This window comes from Gymnoscopelus braueri (genome assembly GCF_963280865.1).
Source record: "Gymnoscopelus braueri genome assembly, chromosome: 10".
Taxonomy (NCBI): domain Eukaryota; kingdom Metazoa; phylum Chordata; class Actinopteri; order Myctophiformes; family Myctophidae; genus Gymnoscopelus; species Gymnoscopelus braueri.
In genome coordinates this window covers 15016973-15044015 of record NC_137611.1, presented here as the reverse complement: position 1 = coordinate 15044015, position 27043 = coordinate 15016973, and the positions used below count along the sequence as shown (strand labels likewise).

The 27043-nt window shown below is 43.8% G+C and overlaps 2 protein-coding genes across 8 annotated transcripts in view; both read left to right on the top strand.

Moving 5' to 3' along the window:
- The window catches only part of LOC308094422 (supervillin-like), a 67074-nt gene extending 62934 nt beyond the window's left edge, over positions 1–4140 (top strand). The window contains exons 39-40 of the mRNA XM_080441067.1: positions 359–514; positions 3016–4140. Of these exons, the coding sequence (XP_080297193.1) occupies positions 359–514; positions 3016–3102 (243 nt within the window). The 3' untranslated portion in view covers positions 3103–4140. The remainder of the gene's footprint in view (positions 1–358; positions 515–3015) is intronic.
- An 18717-nt stretch (positions 4141–22857) lies between these two features.
- LOC308092953 (uncharacterized protein) overlaps positions 22858–27043 on the top strand; it is a 28188-nt gene continuing 24002 nt past the window's right edge. For 4 of the 7 annotated variants that reach the window (XM_080439124.1, XM_080439122.1, XM_080439123.1 and 1 more), the window contains exons 1-8: positions 22859–23096; positions 23227–23283; positions 24453–24524; positions 24768–24827; positions 25361–25432; positions 25827–25901; positions 26007–26081; positions 26171–26245. In XM_080439124.1, coding sequence (XP_080295250.1) covers positions 23094–23096; positions 23227–23283; positions 24453–24524; positions 24768–24827; positions 25361–25432; positions 25827–25901; positions 26007–26081; positions 26171–26245 — 489 coding nt within the window. In that variant the 5' untranslated portion in view covers positions 22859–23093. Of the gene's footprint in view, positions 23097–23226; positions 23284–24452; positions 24525–24767; positions 24828–25360; positions 25433–25826; positions 25902–26006; positions 26082–26170; positions 26246–27043 lie in introns of all 7 variants that reach the window. The other 3 variants (XM_080439121.1, XM_080439120.1, XM_080439125.1) reach the window with 3 other exon arrangements.

Below are 27043 nucleotides of genomic sequence, written 5' to 3'. Positions count from 1 at the left end.
GAGCTCTGAGTATATCGTCTCTGTGGGGTGGAAACCTCATATGTCCAAATCTGTTACTTTTCAGGATTAAAATTCAAAAGCAGCAAAAGTAGCAGAATTGCATTGCATTTTTGCAATGCAAAATTGCAAAATTGCAAAATTCCACAATTCCACAAATTGCATTCGCTTCGCGCCGCGTTCCGAGCTTGCGGATCTGCTACTTTTGATGCTTTCGTGTGACGCTGTGGTATGATCAAGTAGGCCGTTAATTTTACGAAAACAAAACACAAAAAGTTTTACATTTATGGAGATAGGAGGTTTCCGCCTGACATGAGCTCATCCTGTGTATCCATCCATCCATCCATCCATCCACCTATAGGAGGCAGAGGTGTGTAATCAGATCATCCTGGTGGAGGATGTGTTGGCCCGGCTGTGTCAGAACACCTACCCCCTGGACCAGCTGCTGGCCCGGCCCCTCCCTGAGGGCGTGGACCCCCTTCGCCTTGAGATCTACCTCTCCGACCAGGACTTTGAAGTGAGGGCACCCAGTTTTCAAAAAGTCAATTTTTAATTGACTAAAAACTATGACAAAACTTTTTTCGTCGACTACCTTTTTTCCCTGTCGAAAAAACCAAATAAAAACTAAGCTACGATGACTAAAACTAAGACTAAATATATTGACAATTTTGTCAAGAAAAACTACGGTAGACAAAAATGTAAGGGAGGGACTACTGGAGAAGAGATCCACTGGAGATAAAAGACAAGTCATTTTATGTTTGGTTGGGCTCTGGTGTTGCGCTCTGAAAATAGCAGATCTACAAGCTCACAACGCGTCGCGCTGCAAACACGTTGTGACCTTGTAGATCGGCTATTTTCAGCATGGAACCAAGTGTAAAATCAGCCATTACGCCGTGCGTGCGTGCGTGTCTGCCTGCCTGCCAGTAGGCCACGGAAGCCCCTTCTTTCATGTATGTTTTATAGCTTTTGTAAATATTTAACTTTAATACATTTTGTAATGGAATGGGACTTTGATGGGGCTGAAGTTATACATCATGGATTTGTCATAGACAGACGACTGACGTGATGGATGACTGACGTCACAGGCTTGTCATAATAATAATGATGAAGTCTACACCACTCCCATGTGGATCCCAATTTTGTATAGATTATGTATTGATTATTTATAGATTTTTTTATTTACTTTTTTTCAAATCAATTCTTGATGGTTTTCTTTTAATAAATGTTAGTTTACAGAGTGATAATAGTGATGATAACAAGGCTAATTTGCATGGTGTACTGTAGGTGTACCGTGAGATTTTGACTTCGGCAGAAAAACCACTGAGTTAGAGGCAGACAGTGGTGACAAAAAGGCACGCACTGCACACGGTACAACGTTCAATGTGTATCCAAGAAAGTCATGAACAATTCATTGATACAAGAAACCATTGTAAACCTCTCTTCCAAGGTTACAATTTCAACAGAAGTCTTTTTGACCCATTAGGGCCTGAGGTTCCGATTCTACAAAATGTCTTCTAAATCCTATAACAGTTTTCTGGAAAAAAAAACGTATGTTTCCATATCAGTAGTTCTCAAAGGACCCCCAAAGTTGTATGTATTTGGCCGCGGACCCCCATCTCAAAAATATGTTGTTCCAGGGACCCCCCCAGAAGCAAGGATTTTAGTTAAAAATGTTTGCTTTGAAAAATGCATATATTCAAAGATTTGCACAAGTTTTCAAGATTTTTCCAAAATAGCAGATCTACAAGCTCATAGCGCGGCACTCGGTGCCGCGCTATTAGCTTGTACATCTGCTATTTTTGAATAGCCAAAGTATAAAATAATGTTTTTATGTGGTTACACAGATGCGTTCCCGGTTATAATGGGTTAACGAGACAACTTGTACAGTAGCAATGCAATTCTAACTCCACCTACTGTAACTCTGACCTTTCAGAACAAATCATAATTCAGGTAAGGAGAGCCATTCATGGCATTCACCAGCACCGATGAGCACTCTTATCTTTCTTTCTTTAAGCATGACAATATGACTATCACTACGATCTTGAAACTCGGCTTCCCTTCCCATTCACAACTACGATATTCTTCTGCTTTTTACACACCTGTCAGCCTCAACTCTATGGCTGTCTTCTCAGTTCACCTGAATGTGCCTGGTGCTTTGCTGGTGGACACACTGCTGCACCCACTTTTAATTTCTTACAGCGGAGATGTAAGAACTGCTACATAGACTGGAAGCCCATTTCCACCACTTAACCACTATATACTCAGTGGTGGAAAGTAACTAAGTACGTGTACTCAAGTTACTGTACTTAAGTACAATTTTGAGGTACTTGTACTTTACTTGAGTATTTCCAATTTCCAATAGATTTACTTCTACTCCACTACATCTCAGAGGCAAATATTGTACTTTTACTCCACTACAATTATTTGAAAACGTTAGTTACTAGTTACTTTGTAGATTTGTATTATTATTACAAAACATACATTAACCACTTCAGCCCTATATACATTTCGGCCATTTGAAAATAGCCGATCTACAAGCAGTGCAACACATTCTGAGCTTGTAGATCGGCTATTTTCAAAAGATTTTTATACATTTTTATACATTTGAAAACGTGTGAAATGGGACATTCTGCATAATGAGTACTTTCTACTTTTGGTACTTTAAGTATATTTTGATACCAATAGTTTTTCTCTCACAAATCTGACATAGGCAGTTGTGGGTTACCAAAAAAAACACCTCACAATTGCAAGAAGAAAATGATTCACAATTCAGGCTTTTGACATTTTAGTTCAGTAGCAGAAATGGGCTTCCATAATGGAGAAGACAATGTGGTGTTTTTCTTTTCTTTTCCTGTCACTTCTTCCAATATGGTGGCATGGGGCTTTTGTGACCATGAGCTGCCACTCTCCAAATCATTCTGCCTCGTGTCAGGCCTTTATCTACACTATTACTGCATCAAATGTTAAATAATGTCTCCACTAATGTACTAAGTCATAGTTTTTTCCTTTCCGTTTCAGAAAGCATTGGACATGAAGAGGGACGAATATGAAAGTATGCCAGGGTGGAAGCAAGTGAATTTAAAGAAGGCCAAAGGACTATTTTAAAAGCTAAAAATGAACACAAGATGGTACGCGAAGTGGATGAAACATTGATGGATTAGAGATGGAAACGAAGGAAATGTCTTTTAATCACTATTACGTGATGAGTGAACACGTCGACATAAAAGACCCGCTTTAATCTGACGAGGTTAAATTAAAAACTGAAGAGGACTGGCGTTTCCTGGGACAAGAACGCGCCTGCCTACATGCGTGCGCTAGCCTCGTTTAGAGTTGCATTTTTACCTTTTCCACAATGTAACTATGTAAGGAAGCGGTGCAGTTCTAAAGCAAAGGTAAAAAAAACAAAACAACGAAAAACAAAACTCTGCTTTGTTTCAGTACACGATGTAGTTGTGTATGTATGTGAAGTCTCCTTCAAGCACTTAACTCACTGCTCATGCCGTGGACTTGTCAATGACAATGTGCACACTGCGACGCTTGGCCTCCGGATGGCGTGCTTCTGTTGTGTGTGTGTGTGTGCGTGCAAGAGTGGCTGTATATTGTTTAAACGTGTACATGTGAAAGTAAAAGTGCACATTCAAGATCTATGACTGTGTGCATAATGTTGCGTCACTGTATAATAGTCGTATGTGTATACAGTACGTGTGTGTGTGTGTGTGTGTGTGTGTGTGTGCGTGTGCGTGTGCGTGTGTGACGTTCGACGTTGTATCTATGTAAAAACGAACCATGATGATGTTGGAGGATAATGAATTCAATGTATTAGCTTGGAATTGTGTCAAGACGACGTCGACGAGTGTTCCCTTTGTCTACGGTGTCTCAAAAGGTCTCATGCGGTGTGTACCCTTTGTTGCATTGGCTCAAATGCGATCCCTTAACCTTTGACACCGACTTTAAAAGCAACAAAGGGCCTTGTTGTAAAGGTATGGCTTTTGTGACATGCAGAGGGGAGAGAGAGAAAAAAAAATGTAATGTATAGTGCCTTGCTTTTTGTGTACAGTTTATATACAGAAATTCTAGTCTGCATTTTAAGACTTTCTTTGTGATATAAGAGATAGTGAATTAAATGAAAATGCCCAAATCAAAGTAATTTTACTGTCTTATGTAAATGTACATAATATACTGTACATAATGCAACCGGTATGACATTTATAAACTGATACCAATTCAGTGAGACACTTTCATCAGGATTAGCCATTTATTGCAACGCTATTGCGTTCAGTTTGGCGGTGTGACTCGGCTCCTGTGATACTACCGATTATCTGCACAAGCATGACACAGCATTTCATAATAAAGCTGCTGTCGGGCAGAAACTTTTATGTCCAAAACCGTTACTTTTCAGGAAATGGAGAAAAAAAGAACCTGTGTTCCAATGAGTTCATTGTAGTCACACGCTCCCGTTAATACTTATAATTAGTTAAATATTTATAAAACCTGACAGACTTCACCCATTTCCAACCTATCTTCATATAATTGGTCCTCATTAATGCTAATGATAATATGGTACCATTTTTTTCTACCCTGTCTGTGTCTCAGAGGAGGGCTGCGGACAGTTCAGAAACCTGCCTACCAGAGACATCATCGTTGGGCAGGTTTTTCCTCTTTTTAAAAAAAAACTATATTTCAGAATTTTTATATATTTTTTTATTAACGCCAGAACCATGGCTTCCATTATAGCATGCTAACTTTCCAGGAATAGAAAGCCTGTTGTTTCTATTAGCTTGGATTGCCCATCGATGATGTCACTGGTAGGCAGGTTTCGGAACTGTCCACAGCCCTCTTCTGAGACACAGACTGAGTAGACAAAAATGGTACCATATCATCATGGGTATTAATGAGGACCATTTAGGCTACATGAATATAGGTTGAAAATGGGTGACGTCTTCCTTTAACCAGTTTTGATGAGACATGGCATAATATATACAATATTGGTTGAGCCACAAGAGATATGTACATGTATTAATTACAAAATCAAAGATAGATACGACTACACTCCTGTGAAATTATTCAGGATGTGCCTGAAGATAAAAGGTGTTGAAAATGTAAGGAAGCAATTGGCACATTGTTACATGCTATTTGGGAATGTCCCACATGGTGGCGCTGCCCTTTTGGAAGCTGGAGAATGGATAGATAAACTTGTCCAGATTTCCCCCAGTTTTGTTTCCTTGGAGATACAGTACAATATTTCCACCACAAGGGTTCAGCAAAACACAGCTTGAATTCACAACTGCGGGCTTTATTACTGCAGAAAGACTTGTTTTAACCTTTAAGTGGTGTAAAGTAACTAAGTACATTTACTCAAGTACTGTACTACTATTTGTACTTTTCTGGTTTATTTTACATTTTCTGTACTTTTACTTCTACTCCACTACATCTCAAGAGGCAAATGTTGTACTTTTTACTCCACTACAATTATTTGAAAACTTAAGTTACAAGTTACTTTGTAGATTTGTATTATTATTACAAAACATGCATTAACCAATTAATCACTATATACTTTGGCTATTTTCAAAAGATTTTTATACATTTTGACCACTTGTGAAATAGGACATTCTGCATAACGAGGACTTACTTACTTTTGGTACTAAGTACATTTTGATGCCAATACTTTTGTACTTTTACTCAAGTAAATTTTGAATTCCGGACTTTTACTTGTAACAGAGAATTTCTACATTGCAGTATTGATACTTACTTAAGTAAAACATTCGAGTACCTTTTCCGCCACTGCCTTTAACCCTGACGTCCCTATTTGGACATGTCATTATAGGCGGACATTATTATTTATTTTTTTATGTCAAAAGTAGCAGATCTACAAGCTTGTATAGTAATTCAGCTGTTTTTTAAAGCTTTTGAATAGGGCCTGATAACTGGCAGAGCACAATCAAGTCAGAAATTACCAGTGGTGGAAAAAGTACTCGCATTCTTTACGTAAGTAAAAGTATCAATACTGCAATATAGAAATACTCTGTTACAAGTAAAAGTTCGGAATTCAAAATTTACTTGAGTAAAAGTACAAAAGTATTGGTATCAAAATGTACTTAAAGTACCAAAAGTAAAAGTACTAAAATATTTGAAAATAGCAGATCTACAAGCTCACAACCAATGAGCTTGTAGATCGGCTATTTTCAAATAGCCTATGTATAAAATAGGGCTAAAGTGGTTAATGTATGTTTTATAATATAATAATTGATGATTGCAAAGTAACTTGTAACTAAAGTTTTCAAATACTTGTAGTAGAGTAAAAGTACAATATTTGCCTCTAAGATGTAGTGGAGTAGAAGTAAAAGTGCTGAAAATTGGAAATACTCCAGTAAAGTACAAATTCCTCAAAAGTGTACTTAAGTACAGTACTTGAGTAAATGTACTTAGTTACTTTACAGCACTGGAAATCACAGAAGGAAATCAACTTGACTGAGACTGCCTCCTAAGCATACTGAATAGCTATAAGGTAAAGGGCGATTTGTGTGTGTAATATTATATTTAATGTCTGAATTAGTTATATTGAATTGAAGTCCTCGAGGCAGTCGAGGACTTCAAATATCTCGGGGCCTGGACTGCTTCAACGGAACAGGACCTGAAGGTCCGGGGGGGCACCTGTCTGGGATGAGGAGAGTGTGGAAATCAGACCTCAAGCCGCGGCTGTTCGTAGCTACAGTGGGAGTCAGTACTGCTGTATGGGGCTGAGACATGGACCCTCACAGCGCAACAGGAAAGGGCCCTGGATGGAGTCTACACAAGAATACTACGAATGGCACTAGGGGCCCTATTCAGGGCCGAAGTGGCTAAAGCCACTAATATGGGATTTAGGACGCAAGGGGCGTTCCCCCGCCAAAGTTGCTATTCTGGGACACCTGCCTTACCCGCAAAACACCTGCACTACCCGTTACATTATGCATAGGTTTGGGCGTTACAATAATAAAACCCAATCCAATTTATGGGATATAGCAACAACACGCCCATGGGCACACCTCCATGCGCAAATAATGGAGTGGGCATAATGCATAGCGAGTATATAGCAGACGCAGAATAGCGTTTAGGGACAGTGCCAGCTGTCTTATCCGTATTTCGCGGCTAATGGGCCGCGGGTGCGGGTTTAGCTTTGCCCAGAATAGAGCCGTAGGTGTCATATGGACGGATCACATCAGAAATGAGGACCTCTACAGGGACCTAACACAGGTCACAGACAAAGTCAGAGAGAGAAGGATGAGGCTGGCGGGGCACTGCATCGTCAGGCAGTAGTGGCAAGCAAACTGACACTATGGGAGCCTATACCCTGGGAAAAGTCAGGAAAGGCAAGAATCGCATCACCTACGTAGATGTATTGCGCCGCGACAGCAGCTACTGTTTTCTTATTTCTTGGTTGGCCATTATATGAACTAGAGGTTAGGGCCTCTAGTCCCAACCTCCCAACCTCGCGAGTCACGACCCACCTGCTGTCAAATAGAAAGCCTTTCTTGAGGTCAAAAGAGGTCAAACTTCCTGTATCTGGTTGCTATGGCAACCTGCCAGATCAGGCTGAGGGTCTGATAGGCAAATCAGAAAATCAATCAAGCCGAGAGTCTGATCACTGATCGAGGTGGGGTAAGATGCCTAAATAATAGCCAGAGCTCTGATCAACAGTCTGTGACAGGTCTTGGAGGCATGTGGAGTGATCCTGTGCTTGTGAATCCCGGACGAACTTCGGAGCTTTTGTCAATTATAGTAGTAAGATAATGAAAAATCAAAACCTTAATGCTGTGTCTCTCAGCAATGTTGAACATAATGTGTTGAATTTGGACGAATGGCTATCCAATGAAAATCGGCTGGCGTTTGGCCCTTGACCAAGGGCGTTGAAAAAACAATGACGCAGCATTGTTTTGCCACAAATTGCATCACGCAAAAAGCAGAAAAATAGGATAGGTTCAACAAAAACACATGTTAACACCAGAAGCTGCAGACTTTCACAAACCTTTGACATCATCAATATGATGTCAGATATGATATCCACATTGTTTATACTTTGCAAGGTACAATTCCACTTGCTAATTCTATTCACACTTTGCATACTTTTATATATAATAATGACAATATACCTCAGATCTATATAGAATATTTACTTATGTACTCAAATCACTAAATAGAAAAAAATAACTGTATTAGGTAGAACATTTTAAAAAATAGCAAGAAATTGTGCCTAAAAGTAACTGTAAAAACAAGGGGCAGGAGTAGCTGGGCAAAGCAGGTCTGAAAAGATGTCTTTTGTGGTAGGGAGGGTGGGGGCCTATTCTACTTCAACTGGTGGTACTTTTAAAGGTACATTCCTCTCAAATGCCATTTTTACTAGCCATATTTTCTTTACAGTGTTTCAAGCGAACTGCATTGTTTCCTCAGAAATATTATTTAGTTCTAGTTTAGAAATGGCAACCTCACAAATGCTGCACAGTCCACTAGTTATGCTCCCAGCATTACTAGTGGAAGTGCGCCTCCAGTGGGAAATCTCTTCCATAACAGGAATCCAGTTGTAACTAACTCTCTCAGAACATGAAGTCTGTTTAGAAAACACTACTTAGTCCCTCTAATCTGGCCCCAATACTTCATAATCCATAATCCAAGCATGAATCCAGCATTCAAAATTTGACATAATAATGGCACAGTAACTTGTCAAGGACTTATAAAGATGAGATTTTGTAGGGCCTTTGCAAGCTCTCAAACATAATTTACCTAAGTCTCATCTCTTTAGTTTTTTCCAAATGAGAGTTTGTTAAACACAAGACGGCATCTAATAATGGCGCATTTTACCTTTGCAGGCAGCAGTACTTGCTTTAAGTCAATCTGGAGTGGGACGGCTCACCCCTTTAGTGCCATGTACGTATAAAAAATAGGGGGATCTTCCCGCAGTATACTCCATATTTGGTCAAAGAGAGACACAAATTTGGGGACTAAATGTTGATTGACATTTTTCTGATTATGGACCCTAACTAAAAGGGAATCTAAAAAATACAAGTCCTTTAGTTCAATCAAGTCAAGACTGACAGAAGGTCTACGATGCGATCAGACATACCTCCTGAACAGTGTGATTATATCGTAGATCTGGTGCACTCTCCTTCCATGTGCCTGCCATGGACTAATTTAATGTAAAATCCATACTGTTCAAAATCTACATATAATGCCTGACTTACGGATGTAAGTCAAGTTTATGACGTGGGCATTGCCCCTAATTCTTGTATTCTGATACGGGTCTTCTCTGTAGCGACGCACGCAACTTTAGCTTTTACAACTTCCCAAGCTAGATGTCTGATCTTACTGAACTGGAAGCGCACTTCCAACACACATGGTCGATGCATCAAAGTCCTACTTTTGTATATACTGTCCAATTACACTCAAGTACTCACATTCTCACGGGTTTGATCAAAACATTACAAGATATATGGAGTCCTTTTCTGGAATACCATATGTTGACAGGCTCACAACGTCTCTCTACAGACTTGGAAGAGGACTAAATGCCCCCATCGCCTTCCTTCCCCACTGTCATTGGTCAGATCGGACTGAAAACCTGCCCAGATATGAAGTCATACATGTCATAGTAACTGCAAGAAAAAACAGAGGCAGGCCCAATAACAGCGTACTTTTATGTGAATCTCGGACTTCATGTGACCTATGACATATGATAGGAAAAAAAATGTGTGGATGTACTAAGACGGCTTCAGTCAGTGTGCACAATAAATGTGCATCTGATAGGTCCTTGCAGCACACAATGCGTATACAGATAGCTAGCCTTTTCAAAGTCACACTGTAAAAAAGAAGGGGTCTAATAACAATGTGGTTTCATGGGGCTACATCTGTGATGTGTGACTTCATGTTTGGGCAAGGTTTGAGCCATTCATTTCCATCATAAATGTAAGTTAAGTTTCAAAAAAGATAAAACATGTGAAAAAAAAATGCATGGATGTACTTGCAGGTGATCAGTCCAGCGGTTTGCTAGATCAGCCCAGGACAAATACACAGACACATGGAGACCCTCTTCTAGACTTCTCCAACAGAGCCACGGCGTAAAAATAGGAGGCTTAGTGCACTGACCAACTGGTTGGGAAATATCTCCAGTTTGATTCCAGCCTCAGCCATGTGTCTTAAGCGCTCTCTATCCTCAGCTTCTTGTCTCTTTAAACTCTCCTATCTAAACAAAGAAAAACTAATGGGGATATCTTGGTTGTCATTGAGGTAGAGCAGTCGCCCACCATAGTAGAGCTCCAATTATCCTCTCCCCGTGGAACTCTTCACTGTCAGGTGAGAACATGCTGCTGGTGACTCCATGTGTATTGGAGGAGACATGTGGCTGTATGCACCCTCCACAGATCAACAGTGGAGGTTAGCTACAACAGAGACCACATGATGAACTGACAATCATTCAACTGTGACTAAATGGAACATCAGAAAGAACAAAAAAGGAAAAAAAAGGTGACCAAAAAAAAAACTATATTGTTTTGGTCATCTTCATGCAGATCGCAACTCCAGCATAGAAGTGGACATCTTGCCCTGGCTTGCCCTCTGGTTGGGGCTCCACCTCGTCAGGATGCCGCGGCTCAACCTCATCCTCCGCCGAGGGTTCAGGCAGCCGCAGACTCGTCCTCCTCAGCCGTCTGTGTCTCTGGCTGGGGCTCAGCCGCATTGTCTGCGTCCGCTGAGGGCTCAGCTGCCACAGACTCGTTCTCCTGAGCTGGGCCCCCTGGCTCTGAAGCAGATACCTGTTCGCCGAAGGCATCGGCGGTCCTCTCTGAGCGGTCCTCATCAGCTGTATGCGTGTCTGGGTGGTACGAGTCGTGCACCCTGCTGTCCGACAGTCTGCTGAGTGCAGTGTCCGGCACTCTGCTGAGTGCACCCCCCCTCCCGGTGGGTGCCTCTCGCTCCCGCATCATCCTGCTGGGTTGAGACTCTGCAAAGCTACTTGTGGGTTCAGGGGTGACAGTCGTCTTTCTCGAGTCCCTCCTGCTGCTGCTAAACAATCTTCTTTTTTCTTTCTTTTTGAAGTTGCCGCTGCGCTCCAAAGCCTCCCTCTCACTGGCCCAAGTTAGTTCTTTGGTTCTCATGCGTTCCTCCAAGTCATCCCTCTCTTGGGCCCACAGCATTTCTTTATTGGTCCAAATAGTCTCTTGTTCTTTCCATTCTCTCATGATGCAGTCCAGCTGGTGTTGCACATCTTTAACCTCTGTATATTGCTCCACTTTCTGTTTCCACAAACCTTCTAGCAGGTCAAGCCGCTCCCTCAATGCTTTCGCTGTGGTAGACTCCACCCTCTTGCTCCGAGATTGGAAGAGCTTTAACTCTGTTGTCTTCATCTCTTTCTTCATGTCAGTGCTCTTCTGCTGTGCAGATTGGAGTTTTTCATACAAAGCCTCCTTTTCTTTAAACAATTTGTGTATCTTCAGCCTGGCCTGTTCCACAGTCTGCTCCTGTTTCCACAGAATTTCTCTCAGTTCATTCTGATCTCTACAGGCTTTATCTCTCTCAGCCAGCACGCGTTTGAGCTCTGAGTTTGCCTGCTCTTTATATTTCTTCTCTTCCTGCACCCTCTCTTGGAGGAAGCGGATGTCCTCTTCGATTTTCTGGTTAGTGGACTGTATCCTCTCATAATTCTGCCTCTCCTTATTAAACTTATGTTCCATTTCCTGGAAGGCTTGGGAGGTGCTGAGCTCCTTTTTGTTGAGTTGGTTATTCTCCTCTGTCAAAGAATCATTCTCAGCTTCTAGCTGCTCTACTATCAGAAAGACCCTTTTGAGATAATTTATGTCTGTGATCATCTGCTGCATGTCATTGCTCTTCTGCTCTTCAATTAACTTTCTGAACTTGGAGACTGATGGCCATTTCTGATCCGTCTCTTTCTGCTCCGCTTCAGAGATGGACGTCTTTTTTGAATCCTTCCTGAACAACTTTTTCTTCTCTTTGCCTGTGACATTGAGCTTCTTCTCATAAGCCTCCTTATCACTGACCCAAATACGTTCTTTGTCTGTCCAAACGGTTTCTTGCTCTATCCATTCTCTCCTGATGTGGTCCAGCTTGTATTCTAGTTCTTTAACCTGTTCCTCCAAGATCTCACATTTCTGCTTGTACTCTTTCATGGTCTGATCCAGTCTCTGTTTCCACAGACTTTCTGTCAGGTCCATCTGCTCTGTTATATTCTGCTGTGCTGAGAGGAAATTTTCATACACAACCTCCTTTTCTTCAAGCAGTTTGTTTATCATCTGATCCATTTCCTGTTTCCAGGCTTCCTCTCTCTCAGCCAGCATCCTGTCATTCTCCTGCATCTCCTTGATGAACTTCTGTTCCATCTGGCCCAATTCCTGTTTCCAGACATCCTCTCTCTCAGCCAGAATCCTCTTGCTCTCTTGGTCCACCATCAGATCCATTTCCTTTTTCCAGAAGTCCTCTCTCTCAGACAGTATGCGGTCGTACTCCTGCCTCTCCTTGAGGAACTTCTGCTCCATCTGGTACATGTCATCTTTCCAGGCAGACTCTCTCTCAATTATCATACTCTCGTATTGATCCCTCGTGTCTCTCATGATCAGGTCCATATCCGAGATCCTTTCGCTGGTGTTTTCAGTCTCCTCTTTCAGAAGCTTATTCTCAGCCTCTAGTTGCCTCAGTTTCAGATAATCAGAGGCTGCTTTGGACGATGATGCAGCTGTATTGTACTGAGCCTGCTGAAGGATTTCGATACACTTCCTAAGAGGCGATTCATCATCACCAGCTAGATGGGGGTTGGCGGCGAGCTCCAGTCTCAGAGCCTGATTTAATTCCTTCATCTGATGATTGATTTGACTGGTTTTGGGTGAATGTTGTTGTAGTGGGGGGGACTGAACATCGGCAAGGACAGAGTAACCCCTACCCAGTTCAGCTTCACCATGATGGCTGTGGGAACTCACATCATCTCTCTTAATATATCTCGGATAATGATCCATGGTTGCTTTGGACATTGGTGGAGCTGGGCTGTACGTGTCGTGAATGATAGAGGTACTTTTCAGAACAGACGATTGTTCACCGTCATATGATTGCATCCCTGAGTCTCTCAGAGACTTTACCAAAGCCTCATCCATTTGATGTCTCTGCTGCTGATCCGTGGCTACTTTGGATGGTTGAGATGAGATGCGCGGAGCCTGTCCAGTATCGCATGGATAGTAGTCCTGCATCTCTTTCTGATCACATCTCTTCTCGGTGTCTATTTGCGATTTCTGAAAGGGTGATGGTGTCCGTCTGTTGTCTATCGTATCTCTCACTGGTTTCACTGGTCTCTGCACTGATGATGATGTCTCCGATGTCTCCCCTTTGGCCGGGGAGGGGGGCTCTAGGTCCTGAAAGTGATGCTCAAACTTCATAATGAGAGCTTTCACAGTTTCACGTTTGTCTGCTTCTGCTGACATATCTTTGAAATATAATTTGGTAATCTAAATATTGACTCGCTTCCTAAGGTTCCCTCGAGCAGACCTAATTCATTCTGAGATGAACGTATAATGTTGGTCTTTTGAACACAATAAGTTACGTCAGTAACTACGACAGTTATTTTTGATGACGTCAGCCCCTTCAAACTAGGAATTCCAGAGCAATCATTAAGTGATGAGGCAAGAGGAGCTGGAGACAAAAGTCAAAGGTGGTGATGGATATGCTTTAATATACATGATATCATGGGGAAAACCAGTCTCCGTGGGTTGCATGGGGAGAACTAGGCCTATGTTAGACACGCGCAGTCTGAGACAGATCGGTGGTACGGTAGTTCTGCCAACGAACTCAGGGATCAGACCATAATATACTAATTTAGTTGCTACAATCCCATTAATTTAGTTGCTACAGTCCCATTAAGATCAATAATCTCTTACAGACCCGGCCAAGGTAGTAGCCGTATAAAATCATAACCCAAATCATTAAAATCTCAACATATTATAACATGTATTAATTTTACAATACAAATATGCAGCATTATATAGAAAATAAAATCCACAATAAAACTGAAAAACAGCCAGCTGTGATTAGGTTTCATGTTAATAATGGTTGTAATACAGTTGATTGCTCCAAGAATTGAGGAGACACCTTAAAGCACAGTGGCCTTTTGGCAAAAACAGTAACATGCCTCCATAACTACATGATGCCCCTCACCACTTTAGCCCCATTTTGTAAAAACTAAAAATACATTGGACTTTTGGACTTTTAAATCACTTAAAGGGAGATGAAACCATGTTTACCCTATTGTAGTTTTTAACCTGAAGTGGAAAAGATATCATATCAGCCTAGACCTAGGGTTTCATGCTCCTTTAAGCGCTATACTTCATCATGCGACAACTAGACGATCTACAAGCTCAAAACATATTGTGAGCTGCCCGGCAGATCTGCTATTTTCAGTCATTTTATTTTATTTTTATAAAAAGAAATATCAGAATTAAAAAGTATAATAATTGAACATTTTGCACAAAATAATGATGCCAGGGTTAGTGTGGTTAAGTAATATTTTCCAACCACATGATGAATCAAGCAAGTTATCATTTGAACTAGTGGACTGAAATGTGTAGCTATTAGCTTTGAGTTAGATCATGGCTAGATGTTTGTGTCTGGGTAGCTCTACCCAGAGTGTAGAAGAGAGAGTAACGTCACGCTTTGATCTCGCCGCAAAGCGGGCTGCTATGGGCTATAGTTCCAAACATTGGAACTATTTCATTGAGATAGACAGAGCTTTTCCGCATTCCATTCTTACAATGGGAGTCAAAGCTAGTGTCGTAACTCTCTTATAAGGCTCTGGCTCTACCCAGCCCCTGATGGACTGTAAGGACGCTTCATTATCTGACCATTCACAGAGCTCCCGGCTTCAATTGCTGGAGATGAAAACCACCGCCCTTCATTTTCCGGCCAATGCAATTTCCAGCCAATGAAATCTTCCCCTCTGCTCATTTACTTGTCAGCCAGTGAAAACCTGACCCTGACCCCTTTTCCCAGCCAATCAAGGTGATGTTTACACTGCGCCGCGGCCCGCACCGCGCCAGCCCACAAATATTATACCCTTTATTCAGGGTATTCTTTGCATGGAATATAATAAAATAAAAGAGCGATAAAGTCTGCGCACAAGTGATTCATTTAATTACCAACACCTGTGGAGATTGGTCCAGTCCGTGGATGTCACAATATGCATTAATTCAGCGTCATTCTTTGAATCCAGTATTGAATGGAATATAATTTCCACCACTGTGAATTAAGCATCACAACTGATTTATTTATGGAGCTTGTGCGCTGATCAGTCGTGCACCCTGCTGAGCGAAGTGCATTGCCAAGATGAATTGACTTTATTTGTTTTGTATTACAGGGAGTAGCTCATAAATCTGTCTGCCCGCCTCGAATAAGGTAGGATTTACAACTTATAGTATTTACATGATATTTGTTTGCATGCAAAAAGCTCTGTTAGTCGGATGTCAATCTGGGAACCCATCGGTAAAAATAATTATAATATAATTTTTTTAGCTGAATCTGTCTTGAAAGATTAGTCAGATGTAAGTCCTGATGTGTAGCCTACTACTATGCGCTGAGGGGCCCACATATTTGAGCGTTGTAAACCTATACACATTTTATTGAATTCTCGATTGAACTTGCCCAGGGACCCATGGTAGTCAAGGGCCCCTGGGCTCTGAATGGCCCCATTGGCCCGGTCCAAAATCCTTCCATGCTCTTGATGACAATAAGCCAACTGAAAGTACACAATAATGCCACAATGAAACAATAAAACTGGGAATTCAGTGTCATCCCCCACCAATGATGTCCAGCCCTTGGGTCAGTCAGTGACAACAATTCTAATGTAGCCATCTTCAATATTGCTGGATATTAGAAACATCAGCTAGGGCTACACATCACATTTTTCCTTCTGCCACCGCAGGCAGTAAGGAAACACCACACCGCAGGGTAGGCAGAAATGAGCCCCTGCTTCAGCCTACACCTTTCCGGGTCATTTTCAATTCAGTTGACTTAACTGTACCTCCTATGTATTTATCAGTGGTGGAAAAAGTAGGCATGCGGCGAGGGACTCTGTCGCGGACAAAGAGCCCTCCGAACCCGTCTCGGCCATCTTCAGGCGGGCCATCACCAGGTGCGGCCGAGCCATGGCCCTCGTCGCGGACCTAGAGAGGGCAAAATGGCTCGAGCTCACCGCTGAATGTGATAAGAACGTATCCACTGGGCTGCTCAATCTTCCACTAAAAGCGGACAACCTGTTTGACACCGCCGCCAAGCTTCTGAGCGAGACAAAGGCGAAGGAGAAACAGAGACAGGAGGCAGCGACAGGCCTCCTAACCCCTTCCACCTCTGCTTTGGCTAGGCCGCAGCAGCAGAGGCCCACGGGTGGGGCGCGAGCCTCCGGTCGCAAGCGAGGCACGTCCCACTCTTCTTCGACCAGAACCAGCTCCTGGGAGCGACCCGGTTCACTCGGAGTAGGGGACGTCAGGCGTAAGGACGAGAAGCGCCCCCCGCCACCCCCCCCCCCTTCGCCTAAGCCTCAACGCAAAGGCAGCGGGGCTAGCCGAAGGGGGAGGGGTAAATGACAGTCCTTTCCCGGTTTCACCGGGCTTTCAGAGCCACTGCCACTAGGACGGTGTGGTGTGGGGCCCGTTCCCCAGCTGCTGTTGGGAAAAAGGACTGGCGCTCATCTTGCCCCGATGGACAGAGCCAAGGGCGGCTCCTCGGGTACACAGAGACTAAAAGAGACGCTATATACAATGGACAGGGTTCAGTTGTCATTTCGTCCTGTGGTCCCACTGGCCCTCATTTATCAACGCAGCGTATAAACCGGCTTATATTTTTCCATATATTCGGCGTACACCAACGTCAAAGTCACATTTATCAACGAATCCTACACAGCCAATCCTGGCGTACATCAGGTCGGAGCTTTGATAAATCTCACGTCTGAAAACGAGCGTCATTTAAATAACACGCCCTTAAATATTCTCAAAACGCCCCGATTTTACGACATGAAGAAGAATCAGAATACGACCAAAGACATCAAAAGCCAATAAGAAAGAGTTTCCCCCGATCGCCTCGCCTCGCTGCCTGTCAAGTCACACACACACACACGCACACTCACACGCCCCTCTCTCTCTCTCTCTCTCTCACTCACACACACACACACACACACACACATACACACACTCCCAACTGTGTCTTTCATGTAATCCGTAGCGGTATAATCTTTGTCACGTAGGCTTGTAGCCTACATGAATGACATATCATGATACCAATCACATCGCCATGAATGGAATACGTTTGTATATTAATGTATTTAACCCATACCGGGCAGTGCACAAGCAGTCATGTAGGATATTCCCCGCGATACTCGGACGGGCGGCAGTGATTCCCGTACCACCACGTTAATAAGAGATTGGAGCGTCGGGTTTATATCCTTAACCCAGCGCAGGTTGTAGTCTTCAAAACTCTCTATGACATAACTCCATAACATAGGACAAGCTACTGTAAGTTTGTACACCTCACTGTCCATGAAAAGATCGTCGGGAGTCCCGAAAATGCGCTCGCAGCGCTGTATATTTTGAAAATAGCAGATCTACAAGCTCACAACGCGTGGCGATGCGACCCGTTTTTGAGCTTGCAATTTTAAAATAGCCAATGCAACTGAATGACTGTTAAAGCAGTTTGTTTAAATTACTTTATAAAATGTTATATTTTCACAGGTATTATTTATTAGTGTAGATATACATTTAGGAGTGGATTATGTGTCCAGATGCCTGTCAGACAGTCAGACAATGCTGCTCCGCAGGTCTAGAATGGAATAAAGGGGCGCAGCCAACGTCAACAACTGGTCTCGACCAGACGTGAGATCTCAGCGTATGGTAGGATGAAGCCCACGTCAGGATATATTGATAAATGCCGAAAGGTGCGGTGATCTCGCCATACGCCCATTATTTGGGCTGCACCGCGTTGATAAATGAGGGCCACTGTGTGTAACCAATGTGCAGCCTGTGTGTGGAATAAAAGTATTGCCAATAACACAACCACTCATTTTTTCTCATGTCAAAGAACGATGCAGATCGCCCCTCGAATCGAATGGGGGGCCCCGTCATCACCCTTTAATGAGCCCACAGTGCTCGGTTTGTCATTTGAACGACATTCCGAACACTGCTGGGACAGACCCTATGCATGCAATGTACATAATGAATCAAATGCAGGTAGTACAACCAATTGCAATGAATCAAATGTCTCAAACGTAAAATCCTACAAGGGTCACGTCAGTTCTTTCTTCCGTCCGGCAGATGGCGTCAAAGCGCCACTGTAGGACGGAGGAAAGACAAGATGGCCGCCTCCCTCAACCTCCCCAAGATGGCGGGCGAGGCGATGCGGAAGTTTACATGTCAGAGGGCCCCGGTGTTACACCGTCTACACTCCCCATGTTGGGCGAGAGTTCCGTTCCGGGTAACAACAACATCGCTGAAGGGTTCCGCTACCACGTCACTCAGAGCGACAGCGTCTCCGGTTCATATGGGAACGGGCACGTGCTCCAAAGAGGTGACGTCATCAGTAGCCCCCTCCGTCCCACGAGCCCAGCTAACGCTAACAGGCAGAGCTGCAGGGCGGATGTTGACATTGTGGAAGGCTTCCGTGCCCAGTCACGTGACTTCCTCATGTCCGACGAACGGACCAACGCTACCGCTGCTGCCCCTTGTGGACGCCTCCTTGATGGCCCCTGCGGTCAGATCAGAGGCGTCACCGGTTCCCATAGGAACGGGAGCGCGCTCCATGGAGCAGGTGACGTCAGCAGCCCCCACCAACCCCACGAATCCCCTCGCTCAGTGTCTGAATCAATGGAAAGCTTGCAAACCGAACCCCTGGGTGCTACGCACCGTTCAGAGGGGCTACAGGTTACAATTTTCCAGCCAACCTCCGCTAACAGACAAAGTATTGTTCTCTCGAGCGTCGGGCCAAGCGGCCATGACGCTGAGAGAGGAGGTTTTGTCTCTCCTGAGCAAGGGGGCGATCAGAGAATTATCTCCGACTCAGAACCGGATGGGGTTCTATTCGGAATATTTCCTGGTGAAAAAGAAGGGGGGGGGGGCGTGAGACCTATTCTGATCTGAAGGGCCTGAACAGATTTCTGAAGGTCTTCAATTTTCGAATGCTGACAACGGCAACGTTGTTACGCTCTATACGACAGGGGGATTGGTGGACGAGCATAGATCTCAAGGATGCCTATTTTCACGTCCCAATCTACCCTCCGTACCAGAAGTTCCTGCGCTTTGGCTACGAAGGCAAAGTGTACGAGTATACGGTGCTCCCATTTGGCATGTCACTGAGCCCCCGGGTTTTCGTGAAATGCACAGATGCGGCCATAGCTCCTTTGAGGCAGCAGGGTCTCCGTCTGGCGACGTACATTGACGACTGGCTGCTGGCCGCAGAGTCGAGGGGGGGGGGGGGGGGGGGCATCACCGCGGCACACGGTGATGGCCATTGCGCACCTGACATCCCTGGGGTTCACAACCAACGCTCAGAAGAGCGTGTTGGTCCCATCGCAACAGGCCACCTTCGTGGGGATCTCGCTGGACTCGACCACGCTGATGGCGCGTCTGTCCCAGGACAGAATAGCCGGCTTTCTGGCATGTGTGCGGTCTCTTTGCTTGGGGCGTCGAGTCACGTACAGAACATGCATGCAAGCAGCGGGTCTCATGGCTTCGGCCACATCTGATCCGGTTGGGCAGACTCCACATGAGACCTTTTCAGAGGTGGATGCGGGATCTGAAGATCCCGCACACCATGGGTTCTCGGAAGGTGGTAGTGTCCCCACGGGGTGTGAGGACACTCCGACTGTGGTCACAAGCGACCTTCCTGTCAGAAGGGGTCAGGATGGGCGCTGTGGTGTCACGAAAGGTTATTACCACGAACGCCAGCCTCTCAGGATGGGGGGCTGTCCACGAAGGCTACTCAGCCAGGGGGACGTGGGGCTCCGTTCTGAAGGAGGCCCACATCAATTACCTGGAGCTGCTGGCGGTCTTCCTCGCTCTCAAGCACTTCGAGAGCCGCATCGTGGGGTGTCATGTCCTGGTCAGGACGGACAATACCACAACGATGTGCTATGTCAACAAACAAGGAGGCTTGGGTTCCCTTGTGTTGGACAAATTGGCGCGCGAGCTGACACTTTGGAGCGTGTCGCGCCTGGCTTCGCTGCGCGCCTCCCATGTGCCGGGCCTCCTGAACAGCGGGGCGGACCTGCTGTCCATGGGCGGACTTCGGTACGGGGAGTGGTCACTCAACCCGCAGGTCGCGGACCTGATTTGGGCAGTACTGCAGTATGACGTCAGGTGGAACATGTTTGTGTCCTGGTGCTTGGAACAGTCACCATCTGTGGTTGCTTTCCAGGCGCCTGTGGGCAGCATCCTGGTTTTCCTACAAGACAGGTTGAACCAGGATTTGGCCTTTTCCACCATCAAGGTGCGCCTGGCGGCCATTTCCGCTTGCCACGAGGGGTTCGATGGCGAGACGGTGGGTCATCATCCGCTGGTGCGCCGTTTTATGAACGGTGCTAGGCGGGCCAGGCCGGTAAACAGGCCTTTGTTCCCAAAGTGGGACCTGGCAGTGGTGCTGGATGCACTCTGTCGTCCTCCTTTTGAACCTTTTGAGACTGCAGATCTGAGGATAGTGAGTCTCAAAACGGTCCTTCTGGTGGCTCTGTGTACGGCCAAACGTGTCGGTGACATGCAGGCGCTCTCGGTGAGCCCGGACTGCATGTGGTTCTCAGACGACGGCAAGAGGGTTTTGCTGAAACCCAACTTGGCGTTTGTGTCTAAGACTGGCATGGTGGCTAGGGCCCCAGTTGAGTTGGTGGCTTTCCATCCGCCGCCGTTCGCGTCGGTGGTGGATAAGCGGCTGCACTGTCTCTGTCCAGTAAGGGCACTGAAACTTTACTGCCAGATGACAGCGGCCAGACGTGGGTCGCCTCAGCTGTTCGTCTCTTTTGGTCAGGCTAACCAAAGGAAGGCGTGGCTAAACCGACCTTGTCCAAATGGATCGTGGAAGCGATCAGGTTGGCCTATGAGAGTAGTGGGTCTGCAGTCCCGGAGGGATTGAGGGCCCACTCTACTCGGGGTGTTGCTGCATCTTGGGCCCTTTACAGAGGGGTGTCGATGCAGGAGATATGCTCTTCGGCGAACTGGTCGTCTCCTTCGACCTTTGCAGCCTTTTGCAGCCTGGATGTGGTGGCATCAGCGATGGCGCACACAGTCTTGGGTGTTGCGGCTGGTTCAAGCCAGGAGAGTGATGGGCAAGCCTAGGGGCATGCTTCTCTTCCTGCTTGTTCTTCCTCTTAGGCCTCCCCTGGACCGGCTAGGCTGGGGGAGAGGAGGTCCTGGTTCTCATCACTATGGGGAAGACTGGGGGAAGACTGGGGTCTGTCCATTAGATGCATGAGGCAGACTGTGTGGTCTGTAAGGGCCTTTCCTTCTGGAACCTTTTCCGCATCCTGGCCCGGAGGGCCAGGGGTGTCCATGTGGCCGAGGTCTCGCCTGGGGGGCGGGTCCTGGGGCCGAGGGTGTGCGGATGGGTAGGGTCTAGGGCATGTGGCTCCCCAGGGGGCGTGCATGTGTCCCATAAGTAAGTATACTACGAAGGAGAGACATAACAACTAGGGGTTACGTATGTAACCCCAGTTTTATTATCTCCGTAAGTAGTATACTTACCAGAAACCCCTTCTGTGCGCATTTGTGGCGTGCAGAGGTGAAGTTTTTAGAGGGCGTACCCTGTGACGCAAGAGGTTTTATACCCCTTCCGGAATACCGGATTTGCGTCACAATACCCTATCCAATAGGATTGCAACGGGAGTCCATGTATTGTGCTCTGTGCATCGCCAGGGGGCGATAGTTATCCCATAAGTAAGTACTTACGGAGATAATAAAACTGGGGTTACATACGTAACCCCTAGTTTTGTAATAATAATCAAAATCTACAAAGTAAGTAGCCTAACTAAAGTTTTCAAATAAATGTAGTGGAGTAAAAGTACAATATTTGCATCTGAGATGTAGTGGAGTAGAAGTAAAAGTATTGGAAATTGGAAATACTCAAGTAAAGTACAAATACCTCAAAATTGTACTTAAGTACAGTACTTGAGTACATGTACTTAGTTACTTTCCACCACTGGTATTTATCCATATTTTGTTCATTGGACCGAAATAAACAAACTATCTACCACAGTGCCAGTCTGCCCCCTAGTGGCACTATGCTCACATTTCTCATCGTTATAATGTATCAGGGTGCAATATACACCTCCCAGAAAATGGCCACCGATCGGATTAAAATGCTTGTTATTGAACAATACGGAAGATACGGGTACTTCTGAGGGCCCGTACACAATTCTAACATCCGTGGCCATGGGGTAAGCACTTTATATTTGAAATCAGAACGTTTACGTAGATGTACGGGCCAAAAGGGGGAAAAGTCCAAACACTAAGTTGAAGTTCATCCATGACTGTCACATAATATATAACAGTCATGTATCAGGGCTAGAGGGGATAATAATAATAATGTAATTAATTACATTTAATTACTTACAACACAATGGTAACATGACCTCGCAGGTGACGCGGGCCACGCCCATAATGTTCTCTCGGCCAGGACTGAAGGACACAGACAGACAGACAGACAGGGCAGCGAGGAGGAGAAGTGTGGAGAACTTGTTCTTCTGGTTTCTCTCTCTCTCTCTCTCTCTCTCTTCTAGTCTTCTTTCTTCTTGATGAAAGTCAACAAGTGAATGAAGGAGGAGACGATTGTTACGTTGTGTGTCAGAGAGTGTGTAACGCAACCTCTCATTGGGGAGAGACTGAAACTCCCAACCTTGAGCTTTACGCACAGCCTCAGACTAGAGCAGAGCAGGAGATCCAGCGAACACATCAGTGATCAGAAAGTAGTCTATCTGGCAACAAAGTAGCCTATTATCCGACGAACATCGTGCTAAATATAGGTCGTTTTTTAAATATATATATATATTAGGCTTACAAACATCATAACAACAGCATACTCTGGTCTATACGTCGCTTTGACAAGACGCCATGGTAAGTTGAAGGATTACTATTGGGTTCAAGAAATGAAAGGCTGTCATGTTGAAGCATATTGTTGATCTTTTACAGTAGCCTATATATGAAGACTATTAGGCTACATTTCATAAAGTTGTGTCGTTGACAGGACCGCTACGATCACCTAGATTTGGAGTGTGATGATCAAAGTAGTGGAGGCGTTTCAGTGAGTACTGTTTTGTTTGTTTGTTTTGATGAGTCGCTTTGCTTTGACACCTCTCTCTGTTTTCCTGCGGTGGACATCAGTTTCGGCGTCGGGGGGGTTTTCTTTAGTGGGGGTTAGATTTGAGTGTAACATGGGTTCTATTCATTAGATTTAGGACATTAATGGAGGTGGACATCGAAACGATTATGACCTATTTTCAAAGTGTGGGATGAATTTGAATGAAAGTCCCTCCTCCCATGCAAGTAAAGTTATTCTGTGATTCAATTTGGATTTGAACACTGCAGTTTCCTCCATGTAATGTGGAATTAAGGCGAAACTGAACCTTCCTTGTCATATAAGTAAAAATAAGAATGATATATATGTATGTATATATATATATATATATATATATATATATATATATATATATATATATATATATATATATATATATATATATATATATATAATTACATTTAAGGCCCACTATTTCGACAAATTGCTACAAAACGTGATGGCCAGCCCTCAAAGTGATAGGTATTTGGGCACGGACCCCCATTTGAAAACGTTTTGTGCCAGGGACCTCCAGAAGAGAAGATTTGTGTGTTTTTTGTTTTAATCTATATTATTCAAAACTTTCCAAAAGGTTTCGATATTTTTCAAAAATAGCAGATGTACAAGCTACACTACAAACGAAGTGACGTGCTGTGAGCTTGTAGATCTGCTATTTTTGAATAGCCAACGTATAAATGGATAAAAAGTGGTTAAAATGATTGTGATGCTATATTAACTATAACTACTTTTTTCTGGGGACCCCTGCACCCCCACAAGGACCCCTGGGGGTCCCCTGACCCCACTTTGAGAATCAATGGGCTAGTCACTTATTCTACATGAGGCTACTTTACTTTTTGTAGGCCTGTTGTTTATAACTTTGGCCCTACTTAGTAGGGATGGGACGATAAACGTGACATGTAATTTTTATATCATCCCATCCCTACTACCTAGTAGGCCTACTTCCTTTAAACATTGCTATTCATTCCATTAACGAACAAGGTCTGTGAACAGTTGACCAAGGATCAAGATTGTTTTCTTATTTTTGGTTTTAGTCGGTTAGTTTAATTTGATGTCTTGGGTATCTTAATGTAAGTTTAAACATTATACTAAAATAAAGTACAATTCTCCCCATCCAGCAAAAGGCAGCAATGTTCGGCGGGATGTTCAAAAGGTCCTCCAAGGTTATAGATCCCTCACTTCAAGTACAGGTATGTGACCTACAACTAAATGAAGAGTTTCACTCCAAAATGCAATGTTGGAACAACATATTGCATCGGACGGTTCAAGTCAGAACCTGTAAAACATAATTAAGATACTCACTACTGTTAATGAAATATCACGTAGGCCTACTGGCGACTGTATAGTTAAATATCCTTTTGGAATTAATATAACGACTTTAACATTTTCATCGCACATTTGCTCATGTTGGCTCTTTTTTTGCCTCTTTGCAGGATGGTCTGTCAGCCAGTACTGAGCTCTCAAACAGCAATGACAGTCTGACTGAAAACAAGGTGAGGGTGTGATTTATAATTTTTATTTTCAGGGTTTTATTTAGGATTTTAGTTTATAGTTTACAGTCTATATCAGCAGTGCTCAGCCACTGGAGTAGTGTGCTGGTGTTTACTGTGTTTGCGCTGTATTTAGGTGTTTTCACTGTTTGTTTTGGTTGTCTGGGATGTTTTTAGGCTCCCGAAACAAACGGTGAAAAGAAAACGCCAAAATACACGTGTTTTTAGACACCACCACACTACCCCAGTGGCTGATAACTGCTGGTATAGAGGGAAATTATGGGCAGAAATGTATTTATTGTTATGTTATGTAAACACAGTGCAAAGTTACATTCTATGACTTTAAACCCTATTCAAAAAAGCATCTTCAAATCTTCGTAAATGTATAAATAAAATAAAAAAACTTTACTTGACACATCGGCTGCATAATTACTAATGCCGACGTGGTAAAGAAAGTCAATTAGTGACCAATATATCTGCCCTGTCGGCGGTCCTAATTGACTCGTCCATCTTGTCCATCACAAACTGTTTGTCAGGAGAAAGGGGGCATGGTCAAAGGAATCCTGAAGAAGAACACGAGGCCTGCCATGGAGACCACAGCATCTCAGGTGTGTAGATGTCCAACCTTTATGAACACTGTTTGTTCTTAGTTTGTCGTTTCCAATATCTTGATTTCATAAATCTTGTGACCTTTAGACCAAGGCTAAAGACAAAAAGGGCGAAACTTAACGTAAGTTCTCATGTGAGGAGATATAGTACATATACTGTATACTATATATTAAAAACTATTCCAGCGACATTATCTACCATCACTTTTCAAAATTAAATCATCAGTTCACCCTCCAATCGATTCTCTTTCATAAGAACGTTTGCATTTGAGATTTTAAATGCTTACTAGCACAATTTGGTGCCACACTTGTCGCAAAGTTAACGATAGGTGTCTCCATGAATGGTTTGAGAATGGGAGGACATCATTTTGACACACATTTCTTATTGTTGAAGGCCTCACTCTCTGTGCAAAATACGGATCTATCTGCCAGCAACGACAGCTTAACTGACAACAACAACCTGCCCAAGGTGAGTTCTTTTCCTGCTCTGTGTTCAGCTGTACTGATTTTTGCCCTATGCGGAAGTTGTTAAATCGCCCCAAAATAAACCTTTACACTCCACTTCTGTATTCAGGAGAAAACAACAGGTGTGCTGGGTGGAATATTTAGACGCTCCCCCAGATCGGGTCAGGATCGCAGGCCCTCGCAGGTGAAATAAAATCCTATGTTGCATAATATTCTGCGCTCAATGTTGTTTTAATATGGGGAAATAAGTATCTTGTATCTTGTCTGCCTCAGGATAATCTGTCGCTAGGAAATGAACTCGGTGCAAGCAATGACAGTCTAGTTCTAGTAGACAACAACAACACGAAGGTGAGTCCATTGAACTAAATTAGTTACTCAAAGGCACACTTTAACCACTTAAGCCCTATCTTACAAAATTAGCGGAAATAAGCGATCTAACTCGATGGGGTCTAATAACGGCGAAGCTTCCATGTGGATCTTGAACTTCTTGTGACCGTGCTGTGTACGACATATCTATGATGTGTATGACTCCAAATGTGGGAAAGGTTTCAGCCCCATCCAACCGCCAACTACTTACATTATAACATTTAAGTGAAATATTTCAAAGAATATACACAATATGAATTGTGTATATTTAGTGTTTAGTTTTTGCGAGATTAACCTCAGACGGACGGGCCTTCTTCTAGACGGCTTTCTTACAGAGCCACGTCGTAAGTAAATGTTTATATTTCCTTACGATTATACAGTATTTAAACATTGGTGTAGATCAGTGGTTCTCAACCTTTTCAGGCTGCGACCCCCCCCAAAAAATTATCATATTCAATCTGGGGACCCCCCACCCTGACAAGCACTTGGAATTGTAGGATTTGAGGCATTACATTTAGTTTGACTCGGTTCCACAGATAGTTATTGTGAAAATAGCAGATCTACAATCTACATTATTTTCACAATTTTTGCCTCTTTCTTTCTTATTTGACCATTTGGCCAATGTTTGACCAGTTTTTATAGTATAGTTTGTTGATTACTTTTGATGCATGATCTTTGATCTTTTCATTTCATTTTTTTAAAATAATAATTAGGTATTGGAAAGGTCCTTAAATTGTCAGTTTAATGTCATCTGGGGACCCCCCCAAAATCATGTGGGGA